Here is a 14634-nt window from a genome sequence, read left to right as displayed (position 1 = left end):
TTTGTCTCAAACTCCAGGGTCTAAACAATGTGGGTCTCCTTCATATGGACATTATTGAATGGCACACTTCAGTTGTGACAAAACCAGACAAATAAGTGAAGTTTTATTTTTTCATAAAAGCGCTGAGCAAATCAAATTTGCAGCAAAAATTAAGTATCACCGGTCAGTCTAAAGAATGAGCTAAAAACACAACTCAGGGCCACAAATGGACAGAAGAGAAAAGCAGAAAAATCAATAAAACGAAGCAGAAATTAAAGAAAAAAACGAGCACATTCAAAAAAGGCATACGTATTTGTGTTTAATAAAAAAAATTATAATATGTACTCGACAAATATCTTAAATCAAACCTGGAGTTTGAGACTAGTGTTATCTTCATATATATATTCATATTTATCTTCATCTGGACACTCAGTAAGGACACAACATAAGTAGGCACAATTTTGAATACTACACATGTTGACAGGTGGCTCCCCCCCTCCCCCCCCCCCCCTCTTTTCTGAAAGGAAAGACTTCCAAACCCCCCCCCCCCCCCAAAAAAAGCAGAAAAAAAAAACTGTACAATTCTATAAAACGTTTGTGTTTTTACATTAGTTACAAAAGAAATAATACTTCATTTACTGATCCTTCATACCGAGGACAGAAGAAAGGAAAACGTTGCATATTCATTCTTCAAACTCGGTGACCTTTTGCTGGTGTGTAATGATAAAAATGATAATAATAATAATAATAATAATACTATATGGTGTGAGAGACAGAATGGCAATAGAGTAAAAAGGTGGTAAAAGGGAGTGATGATTCCTCCTGTTACGTCGTGCACATGCACTTAGCAATGAGATCCCAGGGGTTTAGAAATCTTTGGATGCAATTTCAAACATGATGTTGAGATTTAACAACGTAAAGCTGTGGTCAGAACAGCAGCCATGAACAGACATGTTTGGCAAAATGAAAACACCGTACCTTCCAAAAAAAAAAAAAGGGGGACTGCCTAAGATAATGGACGTCTTGAAAAGTCATGTCGCTCCACGTCGAGTCTTCAAATACTTTTAAAAACAAGGCGGATGATATTTTTAATTTACACGTGAACGTTAGTATTCTACATTTAGTTCCACATACCGACCGATGAAAGTAATTGAAAAACTTGTTTGAGAAACATTGCATATTCTGAAAACTAGACATCAATGGCTTTCTTTAAGATGGAAATCTTTGCACATTTACATCCGTCGGAAAAGATTTTCAAACCCGCAGGACGCTCATCCCAGTGCACTGAACTGTAGTGTGTCTCCAGACATGCTCACTATTAACAGTATATTAAATACAAAACAAAAAAGGTCAGGCTCTCAACGTCACACCTGTCGGCTAATACAATAAGAATTCATTAGAGAGACTCGGCACTCTGGGCGAGCTCCGAAACAAGACAACACACATCAAAAGCGAAAGGAAATTTACCAACAGCTTATTCATTAACAGGACTGTATACTGTAGAAGTGCTTACATGTGACTTCAAAGAGATTAACCCCTTCATAGAGAGGATGGACATGTAGTGCCTCAGTGGCCTCTGCTGGTCACAGATGGCCTTCTGATTGGACTCTTTGATGAAGCCCGTCTTTTAGGATAAATAATTCAATAAACTGTAGCTATCTGTGGCACTACGATTCAAATATGTTTTAATGACAGTTTGATGTCAGCTCCTTTAGCCCAGTTCTAGAAGAAAAGAGAAAAGGCAGCGAGAGAAAGAGTGAAGAGGGAAAAAAAAAAGATTCTTTGGGATTCAATGTGGCGTTTGATTGGTTTTTAGAGGGTTGTCATGGACGTAAGTTGACGGCCATCAGTCCAGGAGGAGAGGAGGCAGGTGGTCGTAGGAGAGCAGAGGAACTTCCTGGTTCAGGTGAGTGTAAGGCTTCTGCTTAACCACAGGAGTTTAGGTTCAAAAGTTTATCGGGACTGCATTCACCAGAATGTTAGTGTTGTAACAAATGACCTTGTCAGCGTTAATGCAAAAAAAAAGAAAAGAAACTAGAACAATAAAAACGGTGTCAGCCGTGGCAATTTTAGTGTCGTTCTGGACTCTTCAGCACAGCTCCGAACAATTAAACAGACCGAGAAAGAGTTAGAATAAAATAAACCCCATACACTGTGGTTCCACCCCCGGCCACTCCCCTCCTGGCCCCTGACCTACAATCGTTGGCCCCTGGTGGTTTGGGGGCAGCTCAGACCCAGCCGCTGGTCAGCTTGTAGAACATCTCCTCATCTAGAGACTCGTTCTGGTCCTTGGCACGCGTGGACAGGAAGATGTAGCCGCCGATGAACTCGTGGACCACCTTGCAGTCCACCTCGGCGCAGATGAAAGACAGACTGGGCTCGTCTGCAAATTCCACCGTCACCTGTGCACAGAGCAAAGCACATCGATCACGCGTCAACGAAAACTGGAGAAATGGAATCGTGTTTCATTAAAAAGGTCTCGTTCGTTTCAGCAACATTTCGAAACCCAAAAGATATTCAGTTTACCATCCAAGTACCAGTTTGCATAGTTTAAGTCTGTGCAAAATGTCATCACTTCAACATCTTATCCTTCTGGACATTTGTCTGAAATTGATATAGTTGGCATATGAATTTTTGAGTTGCGGCCAAAACACGTGTTGTGTGAGGTCACAGTGACCTTTGACCACCAAAATCTAACCAGTTTATCGTTGGGTCCAAGGGGACGTTTGTGGCAAATTTGAAGAAATGCCCTCCAGACCTTCCTGAGATATCACGTTCACGATAATGGTACGGACGGACGGACAACCCAAGAACATAATCCCTGCGAGTTCCTCTTGAATAAACAAATTGTTGTTTAACACTGAACAGTGGGCGGCGAATGACTTTGAAAAGAAAACCACTACATTAAATTGGTCACACTCAATGTGTTCCCTACCATCTTGATCTCCCAGTTGACGTTCCACTGTTTCATGTTGCTGAAGCGCCAGGTCTTAATGGCATCTCCGGTGCTGGCATCCATCCGGATCATACGGTTATAAGTGATGCCGATCAGCTCCTCCCGCTTTCCCCCCTGGAACCTGCAGAGAAGAAGAAGAGAATCCACGGGGAAATGAAAGTGTGCAGATCGAATGACAATATGAGTCACTGTCGACAGCGGGAGATGTAAGCGTAGAGACACATCAGCTTACTTGGCAAGGAAGTGAGTCATTCCGAACTCAGGCAGGGACTGCCACGCCTGGATGAAGCGCATCTTGGCCTCGATGAGACTCATCTGGGCCACATTCTGGTGGGCTTCAAGGATCCGGGTGGAAATCTGACAAATACACATTGACACACGTGACATTTCAGTACGCGCCCAAACACTAACACCCTCCCCACCGTAAACAAATGCATCCCATCACCATATTTAAACCTCCTGATCCACAAACACCTGGTGCGTAAACAAGCTGTGGCTAATTCCATGAAGCCGTCAGCACACACACAGAGTGAGCCAATAGGCAGAGGTCTGTCACAGTAACACTCCACTTCACACAGCTACAAAGTAGACAGACAAACAAAACGAGCTCCCCGAGGAGCCAGAATAAGGTTAATGTGCGAGTGTGCATGCGTGTGTGTATTCCCCTACTGTCCCTACATCCTCCTTCGGGCTGCAGCCCAACATTTTATTAACAAATGACTATTATTTTCATTATCGATTAATCTGCCGATTATGTTTTAGATTAATTGTTTGTAAAATGTCAGAAAATGGTTAAATATCCATCCCAGTTCCAGGAAGTTCCAGGAGATTTCTTAATGCCTTGTTTTGTCAGTCCATAACCCAAACATATTCAGTTGAATATGTTATAAAAACAGATAAAAGCAATCTTTATATTTAAAAAGAAGCTGAAAACAGGATTTTGCCATGAAAACATACTTATCAAAATGACTCATCAATTATCAAAATAGTTGCCGATTATCATTTTGTCGATCGATTAGTCGTTACAGCTCTAAACCCATCACAGTGAACGTCCCACATGTTACAGTCAGCTAATCATTTGCATTCTTGAGCTTCGTTGGAGAAATCCTCAGTGGAAAAAAATCCCCACAGAAAACACGGTCGATCATTTTGTTGCTCTTCAAAAGCAACTCTTTGATTCAGCAGTCCCTGTTCAACTGCATTACAATTAAATAACTACAAAAACAAATGAGCATTACTGTGATGGATCACTGACATTCAGCAAGTTTATAGTCTCTGCTTTTCATATTTTACAGACTGAAAAGCAAAACACAATAAAGATTCCCTTAACGTAAAAACATATACGTTTTGATAAATGTTAGATCTATAGAAGTGCTGTTAAATGGGCAAAAAATGTAAACTTATTTTACTTAATATCGGGCTTTCTGTCACTCATTGTCCCTGTGGTACGTACAGTACAGGTGTAGTAATGTAGCAATAGAATTATGTGTCATTTGCTTGTCTTATGGCACCCTGAAAACATTAGAGGTAGAAACAAGTAGGATTAAATCTACTCTACTGGAACTACTAGCCACTATGACGTGTTACACAGCTGCACTACTTTTGGTTAGGCGAGACGACCCCGGACACTAAAGTGTTCAGAGTTTATACAAAACATGCACACACATGTACCTAAAAAAGGCACTCAGTGGACACATAACTCAACTTACCAAGTCCCTGATAGAGCCTGGCTGAAGAGGTGGGGATGGGAGGAGGGCACAGAGGAAAGAAGGAGACGCATACGAGAAGAGAAAGAAAAGATTGGACAAAGAGAACAAGCAAGTAAGATCAATGTCGAGGGAGGAAAGATCCAAAACAATAAAAGTAGGATAATTGTAAATAAAGATACAAAGTGGGGAGAGGAGCTGAGGAGTCTGGAGGTCATGCAGTGTTCAGCCACAAGATGGGGAGAGAGTACAGCAGCAGTCAGACAGACAGTGTCATTTCTTTTAGGAGAAAAGAGGGAGGTTACAGTTGTGTGGTTCCACATAAAGGAAGTAGGCACGGGAGCTGTGCATTTCATAATGGCTTTTTATGATGAACATACGTTCACAATGGGCCATTCAAATGAATCACAATTTCTCTGTAATTTCCCTTTAATCCACAGGATGGCGCTATGCACCAAGCAGCACACTTTGGACGCACCAAGCCGTAGAAGTGTGCCGTCTCCGTACTCCAGGAGTTTATTATTGCGTCTTCAGTGCTTGTTTTATCTTGTGTAAATGTATAGATATGGCCACAGACCCCACTTGTCCAACTAATTAAAAAAATCCTGAGTGTGTATCCGCTGGGAGCTGCAGCACGGACGTCTCTGCGGTCCAGCCTCGCAACAGGAAGTTCAGTTTATGGGAGATGGGGAGGGGTCGCAGCTGACTGAGAGCAAACGGGCTTTTCCCAGACAGTTTTCCCGCGCAACATTCCCGGGCACGGCTCATTTCCTGATTGCCCCACGCCTACTACAGGGAGTACACATGTGTGTGAGTACATGTGTGTACACACACACACACACACACACACACACACACACACACACACACACACACACTGTACATATGGCACTACTCTTTCATGTTGTGTGCCTGGGGATACCCCCCCTATCAGACTGGGATTAAGAGTGGGACTGGAGCCAGACCAGATGGTCACGCTAATAGCAAAATAAAATAAAAAATCTAATTCCTGCCCCCCGTTCAAGCTAGCCTCTATTCCAGGCAGTACATTATGCCATATGGGGTTTTTTTCTTTCGTCTTTATAAAAAAATAAACATGATACTGGTGTTTTCTGTCCATATTCTAAAGAAAATGGGTCAGTGACATTTGAGCAGCTCATGATTTAAACGAAGATTACAACAATTATTATGTCAACTACAGTTCCCATGAGGTTTTCATAGCACGCATACAGTTCACTGGAGCTGCACTTCTTAAATGCTAGCAGCATAATGATTGTTTCAACTCGATTAAGATGATGAGATGCTAAAATATCACCGTACAGCACGGAAACATCAGTATGACGTTTCAACGGCAGTGGGAATTAATTTCATGTTATTGACTCAACTATATTTAAGGGATTCCCTGACTACCTAAAAGAGAAATATTAGACATACAGAGAAAGAGAACTGAAACTTTATTTGGTACTTCTGTAATTTAGGAATTATTCTCATTTTGTTTTTTAGCACTGCTGTTACTACAACTACAGTTGTTACAGGACCTGCATCCTTCTTTCTGTCTGACCCCCCCCCTCTCTAAACATCCAGACCATTTCTGAGTCATCACTTACGGTACCAACACCCTCTCTACATACCGCCAACCCCCACCTTTCAACTACAACCTAAACAAATCCAGATTGAGTGAGTAAGCGATGCGGAAGCGACCCCCCCACCCCCTTCCCTCCCTCCCCCCTCGCCAACGAACACAGCCGTGTACTCAGCTGTTCCAACGTACACACACCAGCCTGTTGCTTACGTGCAAATCTGCTGAGCACATTGTAGAATTTCCCCTAACGCTTACAAGAAAGTTAATTCATTCTTAGTGCTTAAATTCCACACCTGGTTACTAGAAGATGTCTGCTGGTGGCGTGCAACGGTCGCTTAGAAGTGACCGCATTATATCACGAGATTAACTGAGCAGCTACAAGTCCAGGGGCTGAGATCTCTGCACTTTTGTCTACAAGCACAAAAGGCGGAGAGCAGAGAAAGTGTCCATTACAGTCTGACACGGGCAACTGTACTGTAAGCATGTGAAGTGGTTTGGACGTCTGCTGTCCTGGTTTCCCCTCGGACAGGGGGGGGGGGGCAGAGCGGAGGGAAGAGTAGGGAGAGGAGGAGAGTAAAAGGGAGGCTACATTCCAATGCAAGACATGCCTGATGCCAGGAAGTGCCCATCTGGGAAGCATCAAACACTGCTCCATCTAACTCCACAACCGATTCATCACACAAGTAAACAACCTCAAACAAAATACACATTAGAGAAGATAGTTGCCTTCCGTATGTCTGTCTACTTGTATCTACACACTTTACCTCCCGCGTGCACCGCCTATAGTGCTTTCAGAGGTTGTGTTTTTCATCGCTTACCTGCTTGTTCTTGTACTTCTTGAGATAGCGCGGGGACACCAGGCATTCTGGGTTGATATCGGTGGTGATGGGCTCAATGAACTGAGGGTCAGGGTTCATGTGTTGCATCTTGAGGAAAGACAGAATGTTTTGGACCTCCAGGTTGTAAGAGCTGTCGGCCATGGTCTTCCCTTTGGAGGCCAAGCGACATGCAGCCATCCAGTGGGCGTACTGTTTCTCCTGGAGAAGAAAGTCAAACGCTGACAATTAAAAAAAAAAAAAGAAACTGTTAAAAAGGACAGGAAATGATCAGAACTGGTGCACCGACTTGAGACTTACCATGTCGCACCGAAGCCAGATCTCATTCATGCCATCAGCCACAGGGATTAGCAACTTGATGTTGAATTTCTGACCCGAGATGTTAACATCTGGAGTTACCTCACAACCTACACATGGAAGCCAAAGTGCAGAGCGGGAGAAGAGGTCAAAGTTCTTTAGAACGGAAAATACAAAGCATTACATTCTTGCACGGGCATGCAATGACATCTTCTGTGAGTCTCTACCTCTCAGATTCATTTGGTGAGCAGGTGTCCCATGTGCCTCCTCTTTACTCTTGTAACAGGAAATTGTGATATCCTTGAATGTGCACCAGTACTGCTTATAGCCCTTCAGAGTCAGTTTCTTGGGTCTGGAAAAAATATAAAAACAGACAGAGGGAGCAATTGTCAGATTTCAGATGGAAAACACACCCATTTTCTTTATTAGCGGTCAAGAGGTAGAGTGGGGGTGGGGAGATCACAAGTAAGCACAAGGGAGAGCTTCTCAAGTGCAAAGTCAGCAAGGTGAAGAAGAAAGGAGCCAGCTTTGGACGTGAGCATAAATGGAAAACCATTAAAGAGGAAATGCCTCTTGATATCAGCCGCCTCCTCTATGTTTTATACATTTTATGAGACAACCACCCCAGGGGCCACCTGCTTGTCAGCAAAGGCCTACAGCCAAAAATGAATATGGTTTAAAAAATGCCTGGTCCAACTGCAATCAATTTAAAAAAAGGCAAACTGAAAGCTCAGCATGTAAATGTCCTTTGGCAAACAATGCAGCCTATTACACTGATGCGAACCAGACAACAGCTTTCTCGTTTAGCCAGAAAACGTTATTTCCTGGTTCTCTGAGAGACTCAAAGTCTTTTGAACGAATGCAATCTTTGCACACACACTCAAACACAGCTGCTTTTTTTTGACAACTGTGACAGTGCACGTGGTCAGGCAGCTCTGGATGTGGACTTACTTGAAGACTTTGACATAGTCCGCTAGCTCAGGAATAGATGTGATGTCACCCTAGGAGGAAGTGAAAAATCCATTGTTAGTCCTAAACGTGATTTCAATAAAAAAAGAACAACAACATGATTAAACATAACCAAAACAATGAACTCATGCTCTGCTTTGTACAGCTTCAGTATCATTACTCAGTACGGTGTGCTGAAGACAACACTTCTTATCTAATATCTCAAAGCTCAAAGTTTCCTCTGATAAGCTGCATAAACGTAACACATTCTTAAAAAGCAGGGCTGCTGTAATAATGGACACATATCTTTTCAACATATCCATGAAACATGCAGCCTTTGTTGGGTTTGTTTGAGGTTCAAATATCTCACACCCCCAGTCAGATGCAGGCCTCATAAATAACTGTGAAACTGTTCATTGTTATTGCCCCTCCTCTGGGTCAGTGTACAGCGTCTATGTAGGCTTCCGCTCCTGTTTAATACGGCTGATTAAAGGACCCTTTTTTTCAGAATACAGCAGAGAAACAAAAGGAAACTAAACCAAACACACTGCCAATCTGTTGCAGTTGGGAAAATAAAGTTCCCACAATGAGTTTGGAGCCCAGTCCACGTAATCCACAAAGTTATTTCCTGTAGTGAATGTGAAGACGTGGGAGTGTCGTCATACCAGTGTGTTGGACGTCTTCCCTCCCTCTAAAGTAATTTCCAGGTCTGACAGGGCAGCATCCACCTCGTCCACCTCCTTCTCACTGTTATTCATGTGGTTGTCTGAAGACATGATTGACAGCTTGTTGATGTGATACTGAGGAGGAAGAAAAAGGGAGATAAGCAAAGTTAGGCCCATTTTTTTTTTTATTATTTTGAGCATTAACTTTGATGTGTTAAACCAGGGTTTCTACACATTTTCTATTTTGAGACTATATAATATTCCCAGACTTTTAATATCTGTAATTCTCTACTGCGGTCAATCTCCAACTCCAACACCTTCGACAACAGCTACCGGTGCACAAACCCTCCAACTCAGTCTTATAAAAAAAGTGAATTGGTCTGTGATAATAGCCACATAAATACTTTATAAGATGTGTTGGTGTTTATGTTAGCAAGCGCTGCCAGTATGCACCATTGAGTTTACTGGTGATGAAACAATGACTTTTATATTTGAAGGTGATGAAGATGAGGGAGACTAGTTCCAGGATGAGGTTGTTGGTGGTGATTCACTGAGAGAAATGATACAACCGTATCCTTTGAAGAATGTTTTCTCTCCATGTCGTTGAACTGTAAACATGCTAGGAAATAGCTTTTACTGGGAACATATGTTCATATGCGAGACTGGACCAATAAGTACACTGGAAAAAAACAATTCCTCAGGATGGGGCCATAACTGAAAACCCCGACCGTGTTTACCTCTTGGTGTGAGTCACAGACACTAAATACAACTTGTTGACAAATGGTATTTATAATGTCAACCCATCACCAACCCCCACCAATATATGAATGAACAGCTGCCGAGAGAGTGACAGATACAGAGGCAGAGTTTGAGAGAGATATGTGAGGCTTTAGCCCAGCTAAGGTTACAGAATGTGGGATAAAAGGCCTCGCCATGACACTCCATTCCTCTTCCACACTGACAGCCTTTTAAAAAAAAAAATATGCATCACTGGGGGGCTTGTTTCCTGTTTGTGTTCCCGAGTGGCTGAGTGTACGTGTTTATCTGCCGAGGTTCAAAGAACGAGCTGTGCTCAAAGTTGGTGACTATGAGGCTGGTTACTGTTCTCGACTCCTGATTACCTCAGTTCAATGTCCTGCCAAAGCAAAACGTCCAGGTGATGGCAAGCCAACACAAGCCAGCAGCATGCTGGATGTGGACAATCATTGCTCTATATTTAGACCCTGTGTATCCACTCTCACCAGTGAAACCTTAGCCAAAAGCCCAGAGCTCATGCTGCCCAGCTGAAACAGAGTAGTAGCTATCAAAGTGCTAACAGACAGGTAGCGACAGAGTAGCTTCCAGTCTAAACACCTAACTCGGATTAGCATCTCTGTCGGGAAGAGTAACTAAAAACCAGTTAAGTGTAATTATAACCGGTCTGATGAAACACACCTAACACCTCACAGTGTAAGAGGGCTTCAAGAGGAATGTGAGCAGGTCTATGAGATGGTGTCTTGCTGGGGGTGGGTGGTCTGTGCTCAGGCCTTGGGTCCTGTGGCCCAAGATGCTCTATAATTACCCTGGGGGTAAGGACAGGGTGGCGTCCTCAGGTCTCGGCACCCACAGTTTATGAGGGTCAGAAATAGCCGGGGCACCACCCCTAGACTACAGGGGTACCTGAGGGGGCTAAAGGGGCTCACATCTGTACATCACTTCAACTGATCCACGTTTATCCTCCTCTTGATCTACCTTTGAAAAGAGAAACGCGCGTGTCTGATGCTGCCAGCGGCCCCAACGTCCAGGCCAGATCAGCTCTGTGTGAGTGGCAGCAGCAAGTTGCCTCAAGGTTTGCAGGAATGACTCACATAAAGCATATTGTCCTGGCTCAGTATACAAACATTCTTGCAATCCCTTAATATTAGCGAGAGGATTTAGTGTTGGGAGAATATAATGCAGGGGGTTTCTACAGGTCATAATATTTAAAACATCATTTATGTTTCTTTTTCGTGATGACTCACTAGGTCTAGTTTCCAGGCATTCAGAGTGACATTTCATTCGGTTTATCCAAGCAAGGTAAACGCATTAATGAAGTTTCACTTTCAAGATAATTGCGATACATTATTCACAAAAGATTGTTTTGTTTAAAAACCTAAGGAATTTTTTCTATGAACTATGAGTCATAAATAAATGGAATTGATTGATATTGAGGCTTTTTGAGAAACCCAGAGGGAAAATGTGCAATATGCCCCCATTAACTTATTCTGCATCAATGTGCAGCAGCCAAGATTTTGTATGCGTGCAGCAGAACTGGCAGCCATATGTCTCAGCTGTGGGCTGGAAGCCCATTCAATTCATTAGCTTGTGGTTGAGAAGGCAATGTGCCCATTGCACAATGAAAAGAGGGCTGCAGGTCTTCACATTTCAGACCCTGACAAACAAATGCTGAAAAAGGAAAAAAAAAAATAGGCACACACACAGAAACACACACAAGCAAACAAACAGTCTCTTTACCTGCAGGGCAGCAAACATCATCATTTCCTCTTCTGTGCACTCAATTTCCTCCACCAGGATAGCCCACTTAGACTGTTCATAGAGCTGGTTCACTCGGATGGCATCATACTGTGGAGAGGTTTGTCACAAAGGTTAACATGAATACAAACTAACAGTAAGTAAAACACAGACGCTCCTGCTCTCACTCTCTGATACATACAGGACACGACGAGATTTTTGAAGCACTAGCTAGAAAATGTATGCGGTTAATGGTATCATGACTGTTGTCCACTGATGACAAGATATCTTTTTTTTTTTTTTTTTTCTGACGATCTTCTACCTAAACTGGCGCCGACAATACCCACAATGCACCTCGATTGTCACCAGTTTTGGTCAGAGATTCGGGTGTGTTATGCTAGCTAGCCTCAAGCAGAGATGAGGAGCGGGCTACAGACGTCCGATGATGAAAGAATCCGATACATTTATCAGATGTTTTTTCTCAGATTTTTCGCAAGTCAGGAACAGTCTGTATCTAGGACAGTAAATCCCCCCCGCAAAAATAAATAAAAAATACACACACCAACTAACTCGCCAGTTTAAGTATATATACTAGTTGTGCTCTCGGGACACTTGGTGAGGATCCCAATTTCTCCACTGGTGTTTTTATTTTTATCATCCAGATGAACTGATAAGCCGGTTTCTGGCGCACCATGTCAACAAATGTCCTAAGGGTTTCTGTTAGCAAGTGAAATTGGACTGCATTGTCTACAGGACGTACCTTAGGGTTGAGGTCAAAGAAACTGTGGTATTTAAACCTCAGCAGCAGCACCTCATTCTCCTTTACATCCTGCTCCATCAGAGACCTGGAGGAGTCCAACCACCTGTACAGACAGTGAATAATGTCATCTGAAGCAAACACACTCTCGGCAGCATCTTGCAACTGTTTTTGTACAGCCGACAGCACTATATACAGTATATACGTGTATATATAGTGCAATCCTAACACCATTTCGGACTAAACCAAACTACTAAGCAAAGTCTTCTCACCCCTGGTTGATTTTGGCTTTGTCCAGCAGCGACTGGGGCTTGTAGAGTTTGACCAGGATGTCTGGTGAAGAGATTGGCTGGCTGACAGCGAGGATGCTGGGGTTGCCCTCAGAGAGGGGGCTGTCCCCAAACCAGGCGGTGGTGGGCGACAGCGGGCTGCCGTCTCTGGAGTCATAGGTGGGGGTCATAGTCTTACTGTACAAGCCCGGACTGGAGTAGATGCTCCCTGAAAACACAGTCATCAGTTAGTGCCTTATAGTGCACTGAGGTCCAAATAGAAAAGGATCACAATCATTATAGGAACAATATACAATATACAATATACGTTGACACTAATGAATACTCCCATTTCAAAGCAAAGAAGTGCACATTTACAAATACTGTACACAAACAGCATCAGGGGAAAAGGGGTGAACACTTTTCACAAAGCACACACACTTGCAGCTTAGCCCGGCCAGCTAGCGGTCAACAACACCATGTGACTACCAGCCCACACTTTGCAGATGAGTAGCTTTAACCATGTCCTGCTGCTGATGGCGGGATTGATGTGGCTCAGCATGCAGATGACGCATAACATGTTCAGGGTCACCCACTTACTCACAGTCAAAAGACCTGTAGGAATGCACTGCATACAGCAAACTAGTGCACAACTCGCCACGGAGAGGAGAGGGGGAACGTAAAGATATGGGGGGGGGGGGGGATACACGGAATATAACGAAAAATGTAAGCTCAGCCACATAATTTTTTTAAATCTAAATCTTAAACAAACATGCGCTCCAAATTATTTCAATGGTAATATATCTGTGCATTTTGCTTTTCCATTTATTTTTAGAGTTTTGGCTGCAAACATCAGCAAGCCACTAAAGTGAAGCTGTTTGCATTTCCTGTTGGCTGGCCTTGTGGGAGTATTTTTGGCCCCATACCCTCCCATTCCCCCTCTCCCTCTGTGGGGCCTAGGTCAAGAAGCAACACTGGCTAAACCACTAAATCCCTTCTGAAATCAGGAAGTGGGCTCGGTTTGTGTTTGTGAGTGTGCACGTGTACGTTTGTGTTTGCGAGCTGAGGTCATGAGAACAGGGTGCAGGCTATGGCGACACATCCCTTGTGGGGAAGGGGTGTTATTCAAGGGTTCTTTCAAGGTTTTTCCCTAATGCCGAGTGCATCAGGTCAGGGAGAGTACTTCCATCTCCCAAGGGGTCTCTTGTGGAATCCCAAATATCCAGAGAGACCATGCAGAAGGAGAAAGCTGGCAGCCCATTAAAAACACAACTAGGCCTCCTCCATCCTGTTTACTGACTCTCCAATGCAGGCGAAAAGGCACAGAGAATGACTCCCTAATGCTATCACACTTGGGATTCATAGAGGGCTTATATGGATGGAGCTGGACCACCATGGGCTGTTAAGACTAGAAGTAAACCATGAGAGGGTTGTCAATAAATTAAAATGTCTCTTGTGAATTAGATTCTTTACACTAAGCTTCTGTGTGGGCTGCTGGTTGTGGTGTGTGTATATATATATAGTATTATGGACCAATACTCATCACTGTTCTGATCTTAAAAAAGAAGATGTAGCAAAAACACAAAAAGGTTTGATCAGCAGGCCTGGAGTAGCTGTACGAAGTGAGCTGATTTCTAATGAGAGGCAAAGCCTTTATCATGTGACCACCCGAATCAGCTGACTTCCTCCGCAAGAGCAGTCAGGTGACTCGGCTGCTAGTTCAAAAGGTTACAGATCTCATGTGACCGCAACACTCCAACTGTGGGGGGTGGAGGGTAGGGAGGAAGGCGAGGGTGAGATTGAGCAGTGCTGAAGAGTAAAAAGGACAGAGGAAGAGGAAAGCTTACCTTTGACAGGTCCGATGTATATTACCTCAGAGGCTAGGATGAAAAGAGAAAGAGTAAGAGAAAGAAAGACAGGAAAGAGGTCGAGGGAAGAAGTGGGAGGGGAACAAACAAACAACAAGTGGACAGATTTAAGATACTGAAAACTCTACAAGGACAGGAGGAAGCAGAAGAGAAAAGACAGACGTAGAGAAACACAAGAACGAGGAGATCCGTGGCATTTCCATGGGCACTGCCAACTGGTAGCCACAGAGTGGATGACTCAGTTTACCCTCTTCGTGGAGGGAGATCACCCTGGAATGACT

General features: G+C 43.5%; 1 protein-coding gene across 4 annotated transcripts in view; it reads right to left on the bottom strand.

Moving 5' to 3' along the window:
• Positions 1 to 530: 530 nt before the first annotated feature.
• Positions 531 to 14634, bottom strand: part of fermt2 (FERM domain containing kindlin 2) — a 37258-nt gene continuing 23154 nt past the window's right edge. Inside the window, exons 5-17 of one of the 4 annotated variants that reach the window (XM_029460577.1) lie at positions 14333 to 14365; positions 12489 to 12714; positions 12220 to 12322; positions 11463 to 11570; positions 8970 to 9104; positions 8308 to 8357; positions 7584 to 7708; positions 7360 to 7466; positions 7042 to 7260; positions 4645 to 4665; positions 3168 to 3292; positions 2915 to 3056; positions 531 to 2381 (exon numbers count right to left, since the gene is read on the bottom strand). In XM_029460577.1, the coding sequence (XP_029316437.1) occupies positions 2208 to 2381; positions 2915 to 3056; positions 3168 to 3292; positions 4645 to 4665; positions 7042 to 7260; positions 7360 to 7466; positions 7584 to 7708; positions 8308 to 8357; positions 8970 to 9104; positions 11463 to 11570; positions 12220 to 12322; positions 12489 to 12714; positions 14333 to 14365 (1568 nt within the window). In that variant the 3' untranslated portion in view covers positions 531 to 2207. The remainder of the gene's footprint in view (positions 2382 to 2914; positions 3057 to 3167; positions 3293 to 4644; positions 4666 to 7041; positions 7261 to 7359; positions 7467 to 7583; positions 7709 to 8307; positions 8358 to 8969; positions 9105 to 11462; positions 11571 to 12219; positions 12323 to 12488; positions 12715 to 14332; positions 14366 to 14634) is intronic. The other 3 variants (XM_029460578.1, XM_029460579.1, XM_029460580.1) reach the window with 3 other exon arrangements.

The sequence above is a fragment of the Cottoperca gobio genome, chromosome 22 (genome assembly GCF_900634415.1).
Source record: "Cottoperca gobio chromosome 22, fCotGob3.1, whole genome shotgun sequence".
Taxonomy (NCBI): Eukaryota; Metazoa; Chordata; class Actinopteri; order Perciformes; family Bovichtidae; genus Cottoperca; species Cottoperca gobio.
The sequence above is the reverse complement of the archived record's forward strand: the minus strand, read 5'-3'. Positions and strand labels throughout refer to the sequence as shown.